The 12,994-nt window shown below is 37.1% G+C and overlaps 1 protein-coding gene across 13 annotated transcripts in view; it reads left to right on the forward strand.

Annotated features, from left to right (window-relative positions):
* The window catches only part of LOC102046564 (immunoglobulin kappa light chain), a 33,187-nt gene extending 20,499 nt beyond the window's left edge, over window positions 1-12,688 (forward strand). For 9 of the 13 annotated variants that reach the window (XM_055707260.1, XM_055707263.1, XM_055707269.1 and 6 more), the window contains exons 3-6: window positions 321-374; window positions 8,970-9,263; window positions 10,703-10,774; window positions 11,577-12,688. In XM_055707260.1, the coding sequence (XP_055563235.1) occupies window positions 321-374; window positions 8,970-9,263; window positions 10,703-10,774; window positions 11,577-11,710 (554 nt within the window). In that variant the 3' untranslated portion in view covers window positions 11,711-12,688. Of the gene's footprint in view, window positions 1-309; window positions 375-1,663; window positions 1,729-8,969; window positions 9,264-10,702; window positions 10,775-11,576 lie in introns of all 13 variants that reach the window. The other 4 variants (XM_055707267.1, XM_055707259.1, XM_055707272.1 and 1 more) reach the window with 3 other exon arrangements.
* The last annotated feature ends 306 nt before the right edge of the window (window positions 12,689-12,994 follow it).

The following is a 12,994-nucleotide window of genomic DNA, read 5'->3' on the forward strand; positions in this document are numbered from 1 at the left end:
AGGTTAAACATGTTAAGCAAACCCAGACCTATTTGTATGTCTAAAATTGAAGATAAACTTTCACCTGTTTCTTAGGCGTTCAGTAAAGGGGTTATCTAACAAAAACACAACACTTCAGGAAACAGATTTATTTGCTCTGAGGGACATTACATATCACCTGAACCAAGGAGATGCAAGTTTGAAATTCCAGACATCCTCCCAGCAGCCACAGACCAGGCCTTCATGCAGTCTCCTGGAGCTGATTGGGAAAAAACCCCAAGATTTTCTTCAGCAATGGTATAGCAAGAGAGCACGTTAGTTATTGTAAAGTCAAAACCTAGTGTGGCCCACCTGGATCAAATACTTTGGCACAGGAACGAAGCTAATTATCTCTGGTAAGTACCATTGCTATTGATCCGATTTTCACAGTTATTCAGGTTCTCAGATATTTAAGAATGAGAGACTGTAGGAAAATTAATTTCTGCCTGATAAATCATGTTTTGTCTGTGAACTGTGCATGGTGCCCCAGATGGGCAACAAATATATTGACCTCATGAATACAGAGATTGCCTCTAGAATGATTACTGAGTACTTATTAAGGATGGAGGAATGGAAAAATGGGGTAAGGTAAAAATTGAAATATTGGGATGGATTCTTTCCTGTTCTGGGAAAGAAAAGTGAACTGCTTGAAATTTTACTCTCAGAACTGCAAGTGAGAAATGCAAAAAGTTTTGTATTGATAGAGATGGTTCAGTCTAAGTTGATTGGGAAGGAAATTGCCTGGAATGTAATAAATTGCTAGTTCCTGGCCCTATTGAAAGTAACTTTACTTTTGCATTTGTATTATTCTTAATTGTGGCAAAGCTATGCAATCAATAGGATGAATGCAGCTTTCAGTATAAAGCGTATAGCAATGCCTACAGTACGTTGCTCAGAAAATACATTAATTGTAGTCATGTTGACAATATAAGACAAAATGTAAAAAGCAGAGGAGCGTTACAGAGAAATTTAAAATGCTATCCATGCCTCTGACCACAAATGTTCCCTGCTGAAGTCTGCAATTAAACTGTGCCTGTGTATTAAGGCAGCTGCTTTTACCAAAAAGACAACAGTGTAACCACTTACCAAAGGCATCAACTTAGTTATGGGCATCAGTAAGTTCTGTTTAGACTTTGCATTTAAAATATAGGCTTCAGAATATAAGTCTGATGAAACTCCTGTTAAGGTACTTTCACACAAAAAGTAATTCACAAGACAGGACACTTCGGGGGAAAAAAAATGTTTACCTGTATGTTTAAAACAACAAATAAGGAGTAAACTTTCTTATTTTCCTCTGGGAATCATATTATGACCACATTTCTTCTTAGAACAGCAAAAAGGGGTTACTTCAGAGAAAACCTAGCAGAGCAGAGGAAACAGATCTTTGTTAGAGAAATCCCAGAGCTAAAAGGATTAGAACATGGTTATAAAATAAGCACGGCACTGCTTTCTTCTCAGAAAAAGCTGTTTAAAAACCTTAACTTTTTACTCAGTATAAAAATGGAAGTATTTCTCAAAATGGCACTCTAGTCAATGTGAAAAATCCAGCTGTTGCACTGGGGAGGATTTACCAACAGCCTCTAAAGCAGACAGTCTTTTTCTGTAGTCCGTGCAAGTGAAGTGCAGTGCAGGGGATATTACTAAGCATTATCAGACCGTGGGATGCTGATGTCAAAGTATTTGGAAGCGGAACTAAACTTATTGTTTCAAGTAAGTACAAAATGTAAAACTTAACTACTTCTGAAATGTTTTTCAATACAGCTAGATACTGGCTGTGTGAAGTGCTCTGCTATTTCAGCTCCTGCTAGTTTTAACCCTTCAGAATGCTTTACAGGATTTTCCTCTTAAAAAAGCACTTCCATACGCAGAACAAAACATAATTGTTTTGCATTTATGAATGTAATGGGGGAATCACAACAGCTACTGCAGCACAGACCTATAACTAATCCCATTATTACAATTTTATTTTTAAAGACGAATTTAAATATGGCAAAGATAGCATTTAGAGAACTGAAAGATGCTATTGTCTTTAAATATCATATTCTTTGTGATAATTCTGATTCATTCGGGAAAAAAAGTGTCAAACCTTTGGGTTACTCAGATTCTTCGAAAAAGAATATGTTTTCCCTTAGGACTAGGTCTGACTAAATGAGAGGAGTTATCTGAGATACGCCCAGAACTGTCTGAAGATAAGCACAGCTGAAAGGCTGCTCTCTCTTCCTTTCTTTTGCAGAAAAATCTTTATTATTGTCAGTTATTACTAAGGAAGAATGCCAAACTCAAAATATTTTGACATACTTACCAAAATAATTTTGCTTCTAGTAAACTTCAGGTGCTTTGATACTTGCCTGTGTTTTAGCTCAGCTAAGCACCTGAGATAAAACCAGTTTGCTTAATTTTGACCATCTGAAAATGGTGCAGCTGGTTAGTGGAGGTTAGATCTCAACTCATCCAGGGTTTTGCTTCATGTTCCTGACAACAAAAATATTGGCTGGGGGTCTTGTGCTGCTCAGATCTCAGCATCATGTTCACCAGTTCTAGGTCTCAATTTATGGGGGTGTATAAGGAGCAAACTACTTGGCCAGTATCTGATCAAACAGATCCTTTGCTGGTGCTGTCCCTCTCCAGAAAGTGGACGGAGCCATGGTGCTCAGTCTGCACTGTCCATTTAAACTTTCAAAAGACTAAAATTAGTTGAGATGAATCCTGTCCACTTAACAACATACATGCCCTTAAATATCTCCACACCTTTAATTTTTTAACATTTTTTTTTTTTAATTTAGCTTAGGCAACTGCTCCTTCTTTACTTTTCTAGGGTCAAAAAATTGATTATACGGCAAATCTGATTTTCTTTAAAGAATACTATTTACCCATATAAAGCTAACTGAGCTGCACTGTTACTGCAAAGGCTTTACTCAGTGTGATTACTACCATAAGGTCTTTGGCACCGGTACAAAAGTCATTGTGTCAGGTAAGTTACATGCTTTTTTCCATACCGTAAGGTATAAGTGGTCATACAGATGACCCCTTGGGTTGGTCATATAGATGAGTGATATAGTGTCCCAGAGGGCACCGAGCCTGGTGAGAGCCTCCGTCGGGCCCATCCTTGTGCAGGATTCTCCTCCCTAGCTTGCCATTCCTACAACGAGCTTTGTTGTATTTGTAATGCAGTGGTTTAGAATCGCAAACATTTCTGAGAAGGAGCTATTTTGAGCCACTTTTGATCATAGTCCTCTTTGGAAATGTGGTGGAAAATGGCCTGTAGTAGTTTCCATAGCCATTGTTCTTTCCTCCAGCTGTACTGAAGGAATAAGCAAGGAATTAAACAGCTGTGGATTAAGCATAAAAAAAAAAGAGAGAATCTCTTCCCAATGCAGATACAAAGAAAAATATGCAATGGCCATTGCCAAAATCTTTTTTTAATTAAACTAGTAAATGTGAAATAACTTGTCTGTAATTATTTTTGTCATGTACACATAACTTTGGCAAGTAGAAATCAATTAGTACCTCCAAATGCTCTTATTCCTTAATAACATTAATATGAATAACTGATTTTTTTTTTTTTTTGCCTTTCCTGAGAGACGTTTATTTTAATGGGAAGTGGAGGTCAAAAATCTTCTTTTTCCCATTAAATGTGCTTTAAATGCCATAATCCTAGAGTAAACAACTACACGAACACAAGGAAGAGGAACTATTGCTACAAAATGTTTTAAGCTTGATTAAACACATAAACTTATATTAGCATATTAGGGAAAGATTGTTTTTAATTATTTATGTCAGAAAGACTAAGTAAATCATAACTATAATTCAACAGGAACATCCATGTCAGGATAAGTGTGTTGGTTTTTGTGAAAATTTTTACCTTGCTAATCAGGTAGTTGCCGTGATTTTAGTATCTACAGTTTAAAATAAATTCTTTTAAAGCAGCACTCTAATTTTAATAATATAGGATTTTCTCTTTATGTGGCCAAGGCTTCTAACCAATTAATAGAAAAAAAGAATGAGAAAAGGCTGTAGTTACCTCATGCTTAAGAGCTGGCATTTCATCACAGCTTGTCTTTTCAGAGGTGGCTATCTAACACTAACTCAGTAAGTTACTCGTAATGGAAAGAAATGGAGAAAATCAGGACTTAAGATAAGTGACCTTAATTCAACTGAATCATCAGGATCTGAGCTTGAGCAAAATCTTTTTCCAGATCTATAATTAAAGAGTCAACTATGCAAAAAAGCAAACTCCCATCAACTTGTAATTAACTTGATTTTGTTCTTGTTGGCCTCTTTTAATTAGTTCTGACCAAAAGAAATCTGCTCAAGACTTACAAAATTTCAGGTAACAGAAAGGCTGGAATTTGAGACTGGTTTGGTATCATATTGTGAGTATTGTGGTATGATTTAGGTGTTTCATTGAAGTTAAGCATCTAGGGTCATTTTATGGTAAATGGAAAGACATTGGCAATTACCAAGGTGGAAATTATTCTATCTTAGTAGCAGTCTCTAAACGGGACAGGATGAACTAGCGGCTAGAAGCATCTCTCTCTGCCTCTCCATTTAGATTTGATAATCCAAGAGCATAATATCAAACTAGACAATTAAATTTTAGTCTACCAAAATTAGTCAGGGTAATTTATTAAGCGTTGAAAAGCTAAAAGAAACATCTAACCTAGTCATGAGGCTTTGCAGAGTACAATGTCACTGGTACAGGAGCTACATCATGGTCTTCTGAACACACACAACTCTCCTGGAACAAATAAATAATTTCAGAAATTAGTTTAAACCTGCATCCCTGGGAGGACTGATGCACAAAGAAGACAAAGTTAATCCCTAAATTAATGTTAGAGAACCGTAACAGTGTTAGCAATTTTCTGGTACAACAGAATTTGGTCCACACCTTCATTTCAATGTTAAGTCTCCAAAATTAAAGAAACTCATAAGGTTATCTTTTGGAAAGTAGATAGCCTTATGCTTAAGTCATCTTTGTTTTTAAACAACGAGTATGAAATACTTCAAAGAATCACTACGTTGTTTTAGGGGGAATGAAATGCAGAAGATTGGTCTAGAGTAGTCAGATCATTTAGAGTGGAAGCTTTTTAACAAAAATACATGTCTGAATTAATGTGTTTTCTCACAATGCATAAACACTGCACCGCTCACCCAGACCAACCTTTAAACCCTGTCCATCTAGTTGCTCAAATTCAGCAGTAGGGATTTACACAGGAATTTAAAAACAGTGCTGTAAGGAGATGAACACCCAAAATCTCTCTGCTGCCTTTAAAAAAATAGTCTTAAGCAGTACCTTCTGTATAACAAAAGTCAGTTTTGAAAACTGTATCTAGTCTTCACTTGCAGTTAAGCATAGACAAAAACGGTTGCCCATGAGCACTGCCTATGCACGCATGGCAGAATTCCATGTTTAACTGAAATGGATTCTGAAATTTACTATCTACTTTTATAATAATGCATTGGAGCAGGCTGCCCAGAGATGTGGTGAAATCACCATTCCTGGAAGTGTTCAAAAAATGTGTAGATGCAGTGCTTAGACACAAGGTTCAGCCGTGGGCTTGGCAGTCCTGGGTTAACAGTTGGACTTGATGATCTTAAACGTCTTTTTCCAACCTAAATGATTCCATGAATATCAAAATGCTTTCTTTGTGTGGACAAAATCTGGATGATTTGGACTCCTCCTAATAATATAAGGTTTAATCCAGTGAGGCAAATAAAAATGGAGATTACCTACAGTTAGCTTGTGGAAGCAGCTCACTTTTCATTTAAAATGTATTCACATATGTTCACACTGAGCACATTTCACAAAGCACATCACCTATGACAACCCTGGTATGGATAGATATGCTATTTGGATATAGAAATATTATCTAGATATAACATGCTCTTCTGCTTCAGTTTAGTTTTGTTTCTTCCTTTCCAGATGTGTTAATTCAAACATTTAAACAAATCTAGTATTAAAGGAACAGCATTGCCAACCTTTGCAGTCCAGAGTATTTTTTGATTCCATTTTCCTGTCTTTATTAAGATCTCCACCTGGCAAATACACAGAATGTCTTCAAAAATATGCCAACAATAAATATCTGTTGCCTTTTTCCCCCCCAAAAAAGAAAAAAAAAATCAGAAAATTAGCATCAGCTTTTAAAAAATTATTTAGATAGAGCAGATGTTCAGATCCTAAAGCTGTGGCCCAGGAAGATCAGCTTGAACTGGTGCAGTGCTAGGTTCTTGTTGTAGGATATATATTCATATACAGATGTACATGAACATACATATAAACACATTCTTTACCATGTTGTCAAGGTGATAACCTTTACTGTTCCTCACGTTTTCCATAGAAATCTCAGGGGATGATGAAGGAGTCTCAGTCTAGAAAATTACAGATCTCAGGTGCACAGGATCTGCTTAAATATTTCTGTGATTTTGAAGGCCCATTAGGGCTCCATCCCCCATTTTGTCAGTATTTCAAATTCTGAGATTCTGCGTACATGCAAGCTTATTTATTTAAACCTCAAAGACGAACGTAAGTGAAATCCCTTGCATGAGCAAACACAGGTTCATGCATACGCCTTTTTGTAAAGGAAGTTTTAATCATAGAAATCAGTGTCAAAAGAAACAGCTGCATTTCTAATAGGAAAATGAGGCTAGGCTGGGACGCAGGAGGAGGTTTTATGAACATTGAGGCCAGATGGGCTTTTACAAAGGACTTGTATACAGTGCTATTCTAACATAATCTTTGGAACTGGCACAAAGCTTATTGTTTCTGGTAAGTTTTTTAATATCTATGAAAATATTATTTTATTATTCTGATAATCCAGCATCTAGATGAAAGGGAATGTGATATGCTACTTTAAAATTATAATGCAGGTTAAAATAGAGATTTAAAAGTATAATACAGAAAAGTGATGTGGACGTTGCCGTAGCAGAATTAATTTCTTTAGCACCCAAGTGCTTGCATAAAAGAGGTCAGGATGAACTATAGGACTTCACATAAACCATAAATTGCTGAAATGTAACTTACTTTGGATACTCAGGGGCACACCAGGTCACTGCCTTGTGCAAAGCGTACTGCCAAGAGCAGCAGGTTCAGGGTAATCCAGGAATGCGGCTGTAGATCGCCCGTTGGGCTCAGAGCAGGGGGAACAGAGGTGCTACACAGGAAAACATTGTGAGTGCCAACAAGTCACCTAAACCACGGCTGAACCTCTGCATCTCTCTGTCTGGTCAAGGGGAAGATCCTTCCCCATGGATTTGTCTTAACAAAGCTGACTTATTCCAGCCAAGAGTAACTGAGCTCTCCTGGATGCACTGCAGCACCGGTTATCTGCAGGCAGACAATAAATAATCAGATGATTAAAATGCAGGGGGAAATCCTGGGTAGTGAACAGTCCTGATCCCACACCCATTTAAGTGGGTAACAGTGACCTCAACATGCAGAGGATTAGGACCAAAATGAGCAGAAGCCCCCCGACTAGGCTTGAGAGAAGTCATGACCGTTCAGTCATAGCCTTTCATTAATTCAGTTAAATAGCGGTCTAGCGTGCATGTATTTTTAAATTGGGTGGTCAAAAATAGTCAGCATCCCAGAAAAAAATATTTTTTTCTAGGAAAAAATATCTAGAGGAAATATGGTAGCTCAATCAATGCCCTCGACAACAACAGTTCTGGTTTGTTTTGATATTTAACATTTGTTGCATTTTTTCCTCTACGCAAAAAATCACAAAATTAATGTCAGCTTAAAAAAATTATTTAAATTAAGCAGATGTTCATTAATTAGCAGTGGGGAGTTATACTGGGGGCATAAAACTGCAAAGATTTGGAAGGTAGGTGGTCTACCTTTAACAAACTACAGACAAAATCTTCATGCAGTTGTTTTTGCATAACCAGTATACAGCAATATTGAATTCCTCTTACCAAAGAAATGAACAAAGCTCTTTCAAGAACTACTACGACTACTTAGTAATCGCCAAAGACTTGTGCAGACAAATATGCGCTCTGACAGCAGCGCTGCTTGGAAGGCTCTGGGATATAGGCTTTCACGTAGTTGCCTCAAGTTTTCTATCTCCGTTTCAAGGGAGATTATTAATATTTTCAGCAATACTTCAGGTTCTTAACATTTCTAAAAAATAACCTTTAAAACATTTTGAGTAGGTTTCTAAGGTTTTAATTAAGCAAAGTTAAATTTTTTTTTCTAATTAAATACTCAAAAAATCTTTTGTGAGATACTTTTTAATCTACTCTAGCATTACAGAGCAGACCTAGTCTACTCTAGTCTTCCTCTATCAGATGTGCTGCTTGACAAGAAGCAAGAATGAAGCAGTCTAGATGTTAGTGTTCACTAAACAATTTAGGACTTAGATAATGTTTCCCCATGCACATGGTACAGGATCAAAGCTTAGATCAAACCTTCTTCAGACTCTAGAAGACTATATTATCTAAACAAAAATGAGTTTAGAATATTTGAATTGAGCCTTACCTTCTGATTTTGAGCTTGATTTTCTGTACCATATTCATAAAAGCTTCTATTCGTTTTAGTTCTCTACAGAACAACATTTTTAAAAGTAAGGTTGAAAGTAATATTTTCTATTTCCAGGTATTCTAAATAGTATTGTAACTGGGTTTGACTGAAAAGTAAAACTTGCCATCTGGGCTTTAATACAAAGTGTGTTTGAATGCCAGGTGCATCCAGCTTGCCAAAAACTTTTTTACTTCAAGGACAGAAACAGCTGTAACTCATCCATCCCATTACCTAAAATTCCTTCCATACATGAAACAATTCTATTCCCATGCCAAGTATTCCATAACAAATTAGAGAGCTAAAACATTTATTAATAAGACATTTAGGTTGTTTCTCTTAAAATTCGTATTTTGTGGCTGTGTATTTATTTGCTCTGTGCTACTGATCTTCCAACACTTTTTGTTAATTTTTTTTCTTCCAATAACCAATCCAGACAAAGGAAGTTCCCCACCAGAAAACTCTGAAATCCTGCAGAAGACCCATGAAAATCAGATAACATATGTTTGCCTTATTGAGAAATTCTACCCAGAAGTTATTCGGGTGACATGGACCGATGAAGAAAATAAGGAGATAACAGACAATGTAGTAAAAGGAGACACTTGGAAGCCCGCAGAAGGGGATGAATACTCAGTCGGCAGCTGGTTAACTGTACCAGTGGAGAACAAACACAAGAACTATTACTGCAAATACGAACACGAAAGCCAACAGCATTCACTGATGACACGAGGTATATACTACATGTTAAAAATTTCATCCTGTGTGCAATTATAGATGTCACTTTCTCTTTGCAACAAAATTATAGAAATAATGCTTTCTATTACTCTTCATGAAACCACCTGTGCTCCTTGGCACAACAGTAGCTAAAAAACTATCACATTTTTCCCAGGAAAGACGAACACCCCTTTGTAATAGGAAAAGAGCAGTTCTTGATCATCATCGGGGGTTACCTAGCATAGCTCCACAAGGTCTGCACTGAGCCGCATTGGTTACTTTCTAGTCTACAGAAGTTTCTGAAAACGGTATTACCTCTCTGTTACCCATGGCTTACAGGTCTAAGTCCCCCTGATACCCCCCGATATTAGTCATAGCGATAAAAAAAAAAAACCCTAATGATTTAAAAATGAGGTTGCTGGGGATGTAGAGCAAAGTTTAAATATATTACTTAACCATAGTCAGCAATAGTAAGGCAATAACTATGTATGAAAATAAGACATATCATTTAATTGTGGAAAGATTGATTATGCAAAGCAAAATCTGAAAAACAGTGCAATTTTAAAGAAAAAGTAACCAATCATCAATGAAAATTGTTTAAATCACAGTAAAATCTTTAAGAAAAGCTGCCTATATTGGTTTAAATTAATCTTTTCTGAGCACCTACCTCTGTTCAACTTACTATAAATTAATGTAACTCCAGTAAGTGACAGCATGGCCACAAAATAACCATTACATTTCAACCTTCAAAGTATATTCTGACATAAATATGCTTTAAGTTTAATTAGGTGGAGGATGCATTTAGGGATGTAGTACCAATGCCTTTAAGCCTATGTATTAATGCATGCAAACAGTGTAACCAAGAACAAACACAAATTTGCTGCTTGAAGCAGAACAAGTGTTTATTTTAGAGAACCACCACCACCAAAATATCACATTCCCAACAGGGAACCTTAGATCATACTCTCTTCAAGATTACTCTTTAGTGTTGAGCAACCATTCAAGTAACAGACTAACTGGGGTCCCTTCCAATGTAAATTATTCTGCCTTTTCAATAACAGTACATTATGAAGGCAGACTCCAGCTACCTCAGTGACAAGATCAGGTGGTCAAATTAATTGCAACTCCAAATAAAAGCGACTCTGCCATGTAACAGCCTAATAGACACATTCCTGAAAGGGCAAAGGCAAACCTCCCACTTCGGGCAACAAATACCCAGTCACTTCTCTATAAGCATTTCCCCACTTCAAATTCTCTCTGCAAATGGATCCTACTTGTATTCTCTGCTCTGCAGACAGATCTTAAACATCTTGGTTTTGTTGTTTAATACTAACTTTCCATTTCACTGTTGCTGTACTGCCTCTCCCCGCCCCCCCCCCTCCCCCCCCCCCATTTCTAAATTCATGTTTGTTAAAATTAAAGAAAAGCCTAACTGGGGCAATCTTTTCCCATTAGATTCTAAAAAAAATGCACTTCAGGACGAGGACTGCAGCACACATCCTGGAAACGGCACTGTTTTTAATAGAGGTAATTGAAAAGTATTAAAACGTGGGAAAGCGAGGCACATCATGCAGGAGTTAGAGATTGCTACATATGCTCAGAACATCATGAAAATTATCTAAATAGCGTACAGGAAATCTTTTAAGTCTGGAGTCTGTAATTTAAAAATGCTTCAGTGCTACTCTGAATTCACTTCTGTTGTGGATTACAAGGGCCTCTCCTACCTTTATTAGGTAGCATTATTAGGAGCTTTATTAGGATGCTACAGAAGCTGTTCAGCTACTAGATTATTAGCCCACATTAAGCATCACTTTTAGAAAGATTTGAAGTAGTTAAATGCTATATGCTTCAGCTGATGCTCCATCAGCCTAGCAATTGCCCAGCACTTAGGACAAAGAAATTTTCTTTTAGCTTGAAGAGGGATTTAGGAAGGATCATGAGCACTTATGCTCAAAAAATCCCTCACAAAAGGATTCAGGTAAACATGGTGCTACCAGTAATCCGTGCTGGAAGTGCTACAATTATGTTCTTGCCTTTGCAGAGAATAACAAGCCAGTGGCATGGAGGCAGAAATCCACTTGGTCTAGAGCTTATTAGCAGTGCAAACCCACTGCTAATAAACAGTGGGTTTATATAAATTTATATATATTGTTTTTATAAAAAAAAGAAACAAGGGACAGTCAGATATCATATGTATTTACCCACTGTCTACTGGAATTAATGCAATTGCAGCAGTAAACAGACTACACAGTCCCAGTTCTACCTGTCATTTAGGAGGGTGTACAGTATTGACATCAAACCAGACTTTTTTGTCTTATGTTTGTTCCAGATCACTTGTTCCACAGGACAGCGTATTTAGTATACATCGCCCTTCTACTGAAAAGCTCCATGTACTACATCATCGTCCTCCTCTTCATGTACAGAATGTGGGCTCCAACCAAGCAACAAGGAAAGAAAGCATAAATGGTCCATCTTCAATTTGCTTTGCTATATACTTATCCATACAGACTCTCCTGCTTTCAGTGTTAGGTGTAACAACAACAAAAAAAATACCAAAATAGTTTGCTGGCATTAGTGCATAGGGCTTGTTTTGCTTTACTGCTAGTGTTTTTATATCAGTCTGGTTTTCATAATTTTTCTGAGTATTGAACTGAGGTGGGCAAAAGGAGTAAGGCTACATACCTTGGATTTTAATCCAAAGTCTATATTGCAAAATGAGGAAGGTGTTCATGTTAAAAGTAGTTACGCATGCAGAAGTTTAGAGGTGTAATGGGGCTTTTGACATATAAAGCACAGATGCATTTTGTCACTGCGCTTAAGGCTTAATTAGGAGCATTCCTGTGCTGTAAATGCACAGGTATTTGTTCATTTTTACTTTCAATGATTTATTGCAACTCTCATGTATTCACCAAATCAGGATTTAAATATTCTGGAGTGATGTGTGCTGTAACAGTCAATTAAACACAATTTTAAAAGTGAATGTAATATTTTTGAAATAAGAATTGAGACACACATAAAAACTCTCAAGTTCACACGTACAGAAATGGAAGAAATCCAGCAGGCCCCCCCACCAGCACTGTGACACAGACTGAAAACCTGCACATTGTGAGGAAAGAAAATAATTGTAATGATCACGAACATCATCTTGTTTAGAGATACCTTTTTAAGCTGAGCAAAACCTTAAATCTGGCAATTTGACAGAGGAAGTGTTTTCACAACAGACAAAAAGTTCTCAGGTTTGGGACTCCGAACTCTTTTATTTCAAGAAATCAGTTCCTTTCAGGTTTCTGTGAAAAAGTTGGTAGTAGACTTATTGGGGTAAAGCATTTGCTCAGTCTGGGGCAAAACACTGCCGTAAGAATGGAAATAAGTGCCTGCAGCATTTATGCTCACTGTACCTGTGACGATGTAGAGGGCAATAAAAGCTTTCCTCCAGGTGCATTTGTGAGGCCAGTGTTTTTCTCCAGCATTCCCACCGAGATGTACTAAGATGGCTAGAAAGCCTGACTGTTCCTATAAATTCCTCAGGAAACCAAAGATCCTTAAAATTGTCAGTTTTCTGCTTGTCAATGTATTAAACAGGAACACTTTTGCACAGAACATAGGAGCTAGCTTGTTACATCTTTTCTGTTGAAGAACTAAGCCCAGTCGGGGAAAATGCAGTGCCATTACTACAGGGCTGCCTTCTAAGGCTCACGCCATTGCAAGGGAAGGAGAACATAGTCATGCTCAGCTCTGACAACCACA

Source organism: Falco cherrug, chromosome 4 (assembly GCF_023634085.1).
Source record: "Falco cherrug isolate bFalChe1 chromosome 4, bFalChe1.pri, whole genome shotgun sequence".
Lineage (NCBI taxonomy): Eukaryota > Metazoa > Chordata > Aves > Falconiformes > Falconidae > Falco > Falco cherrug.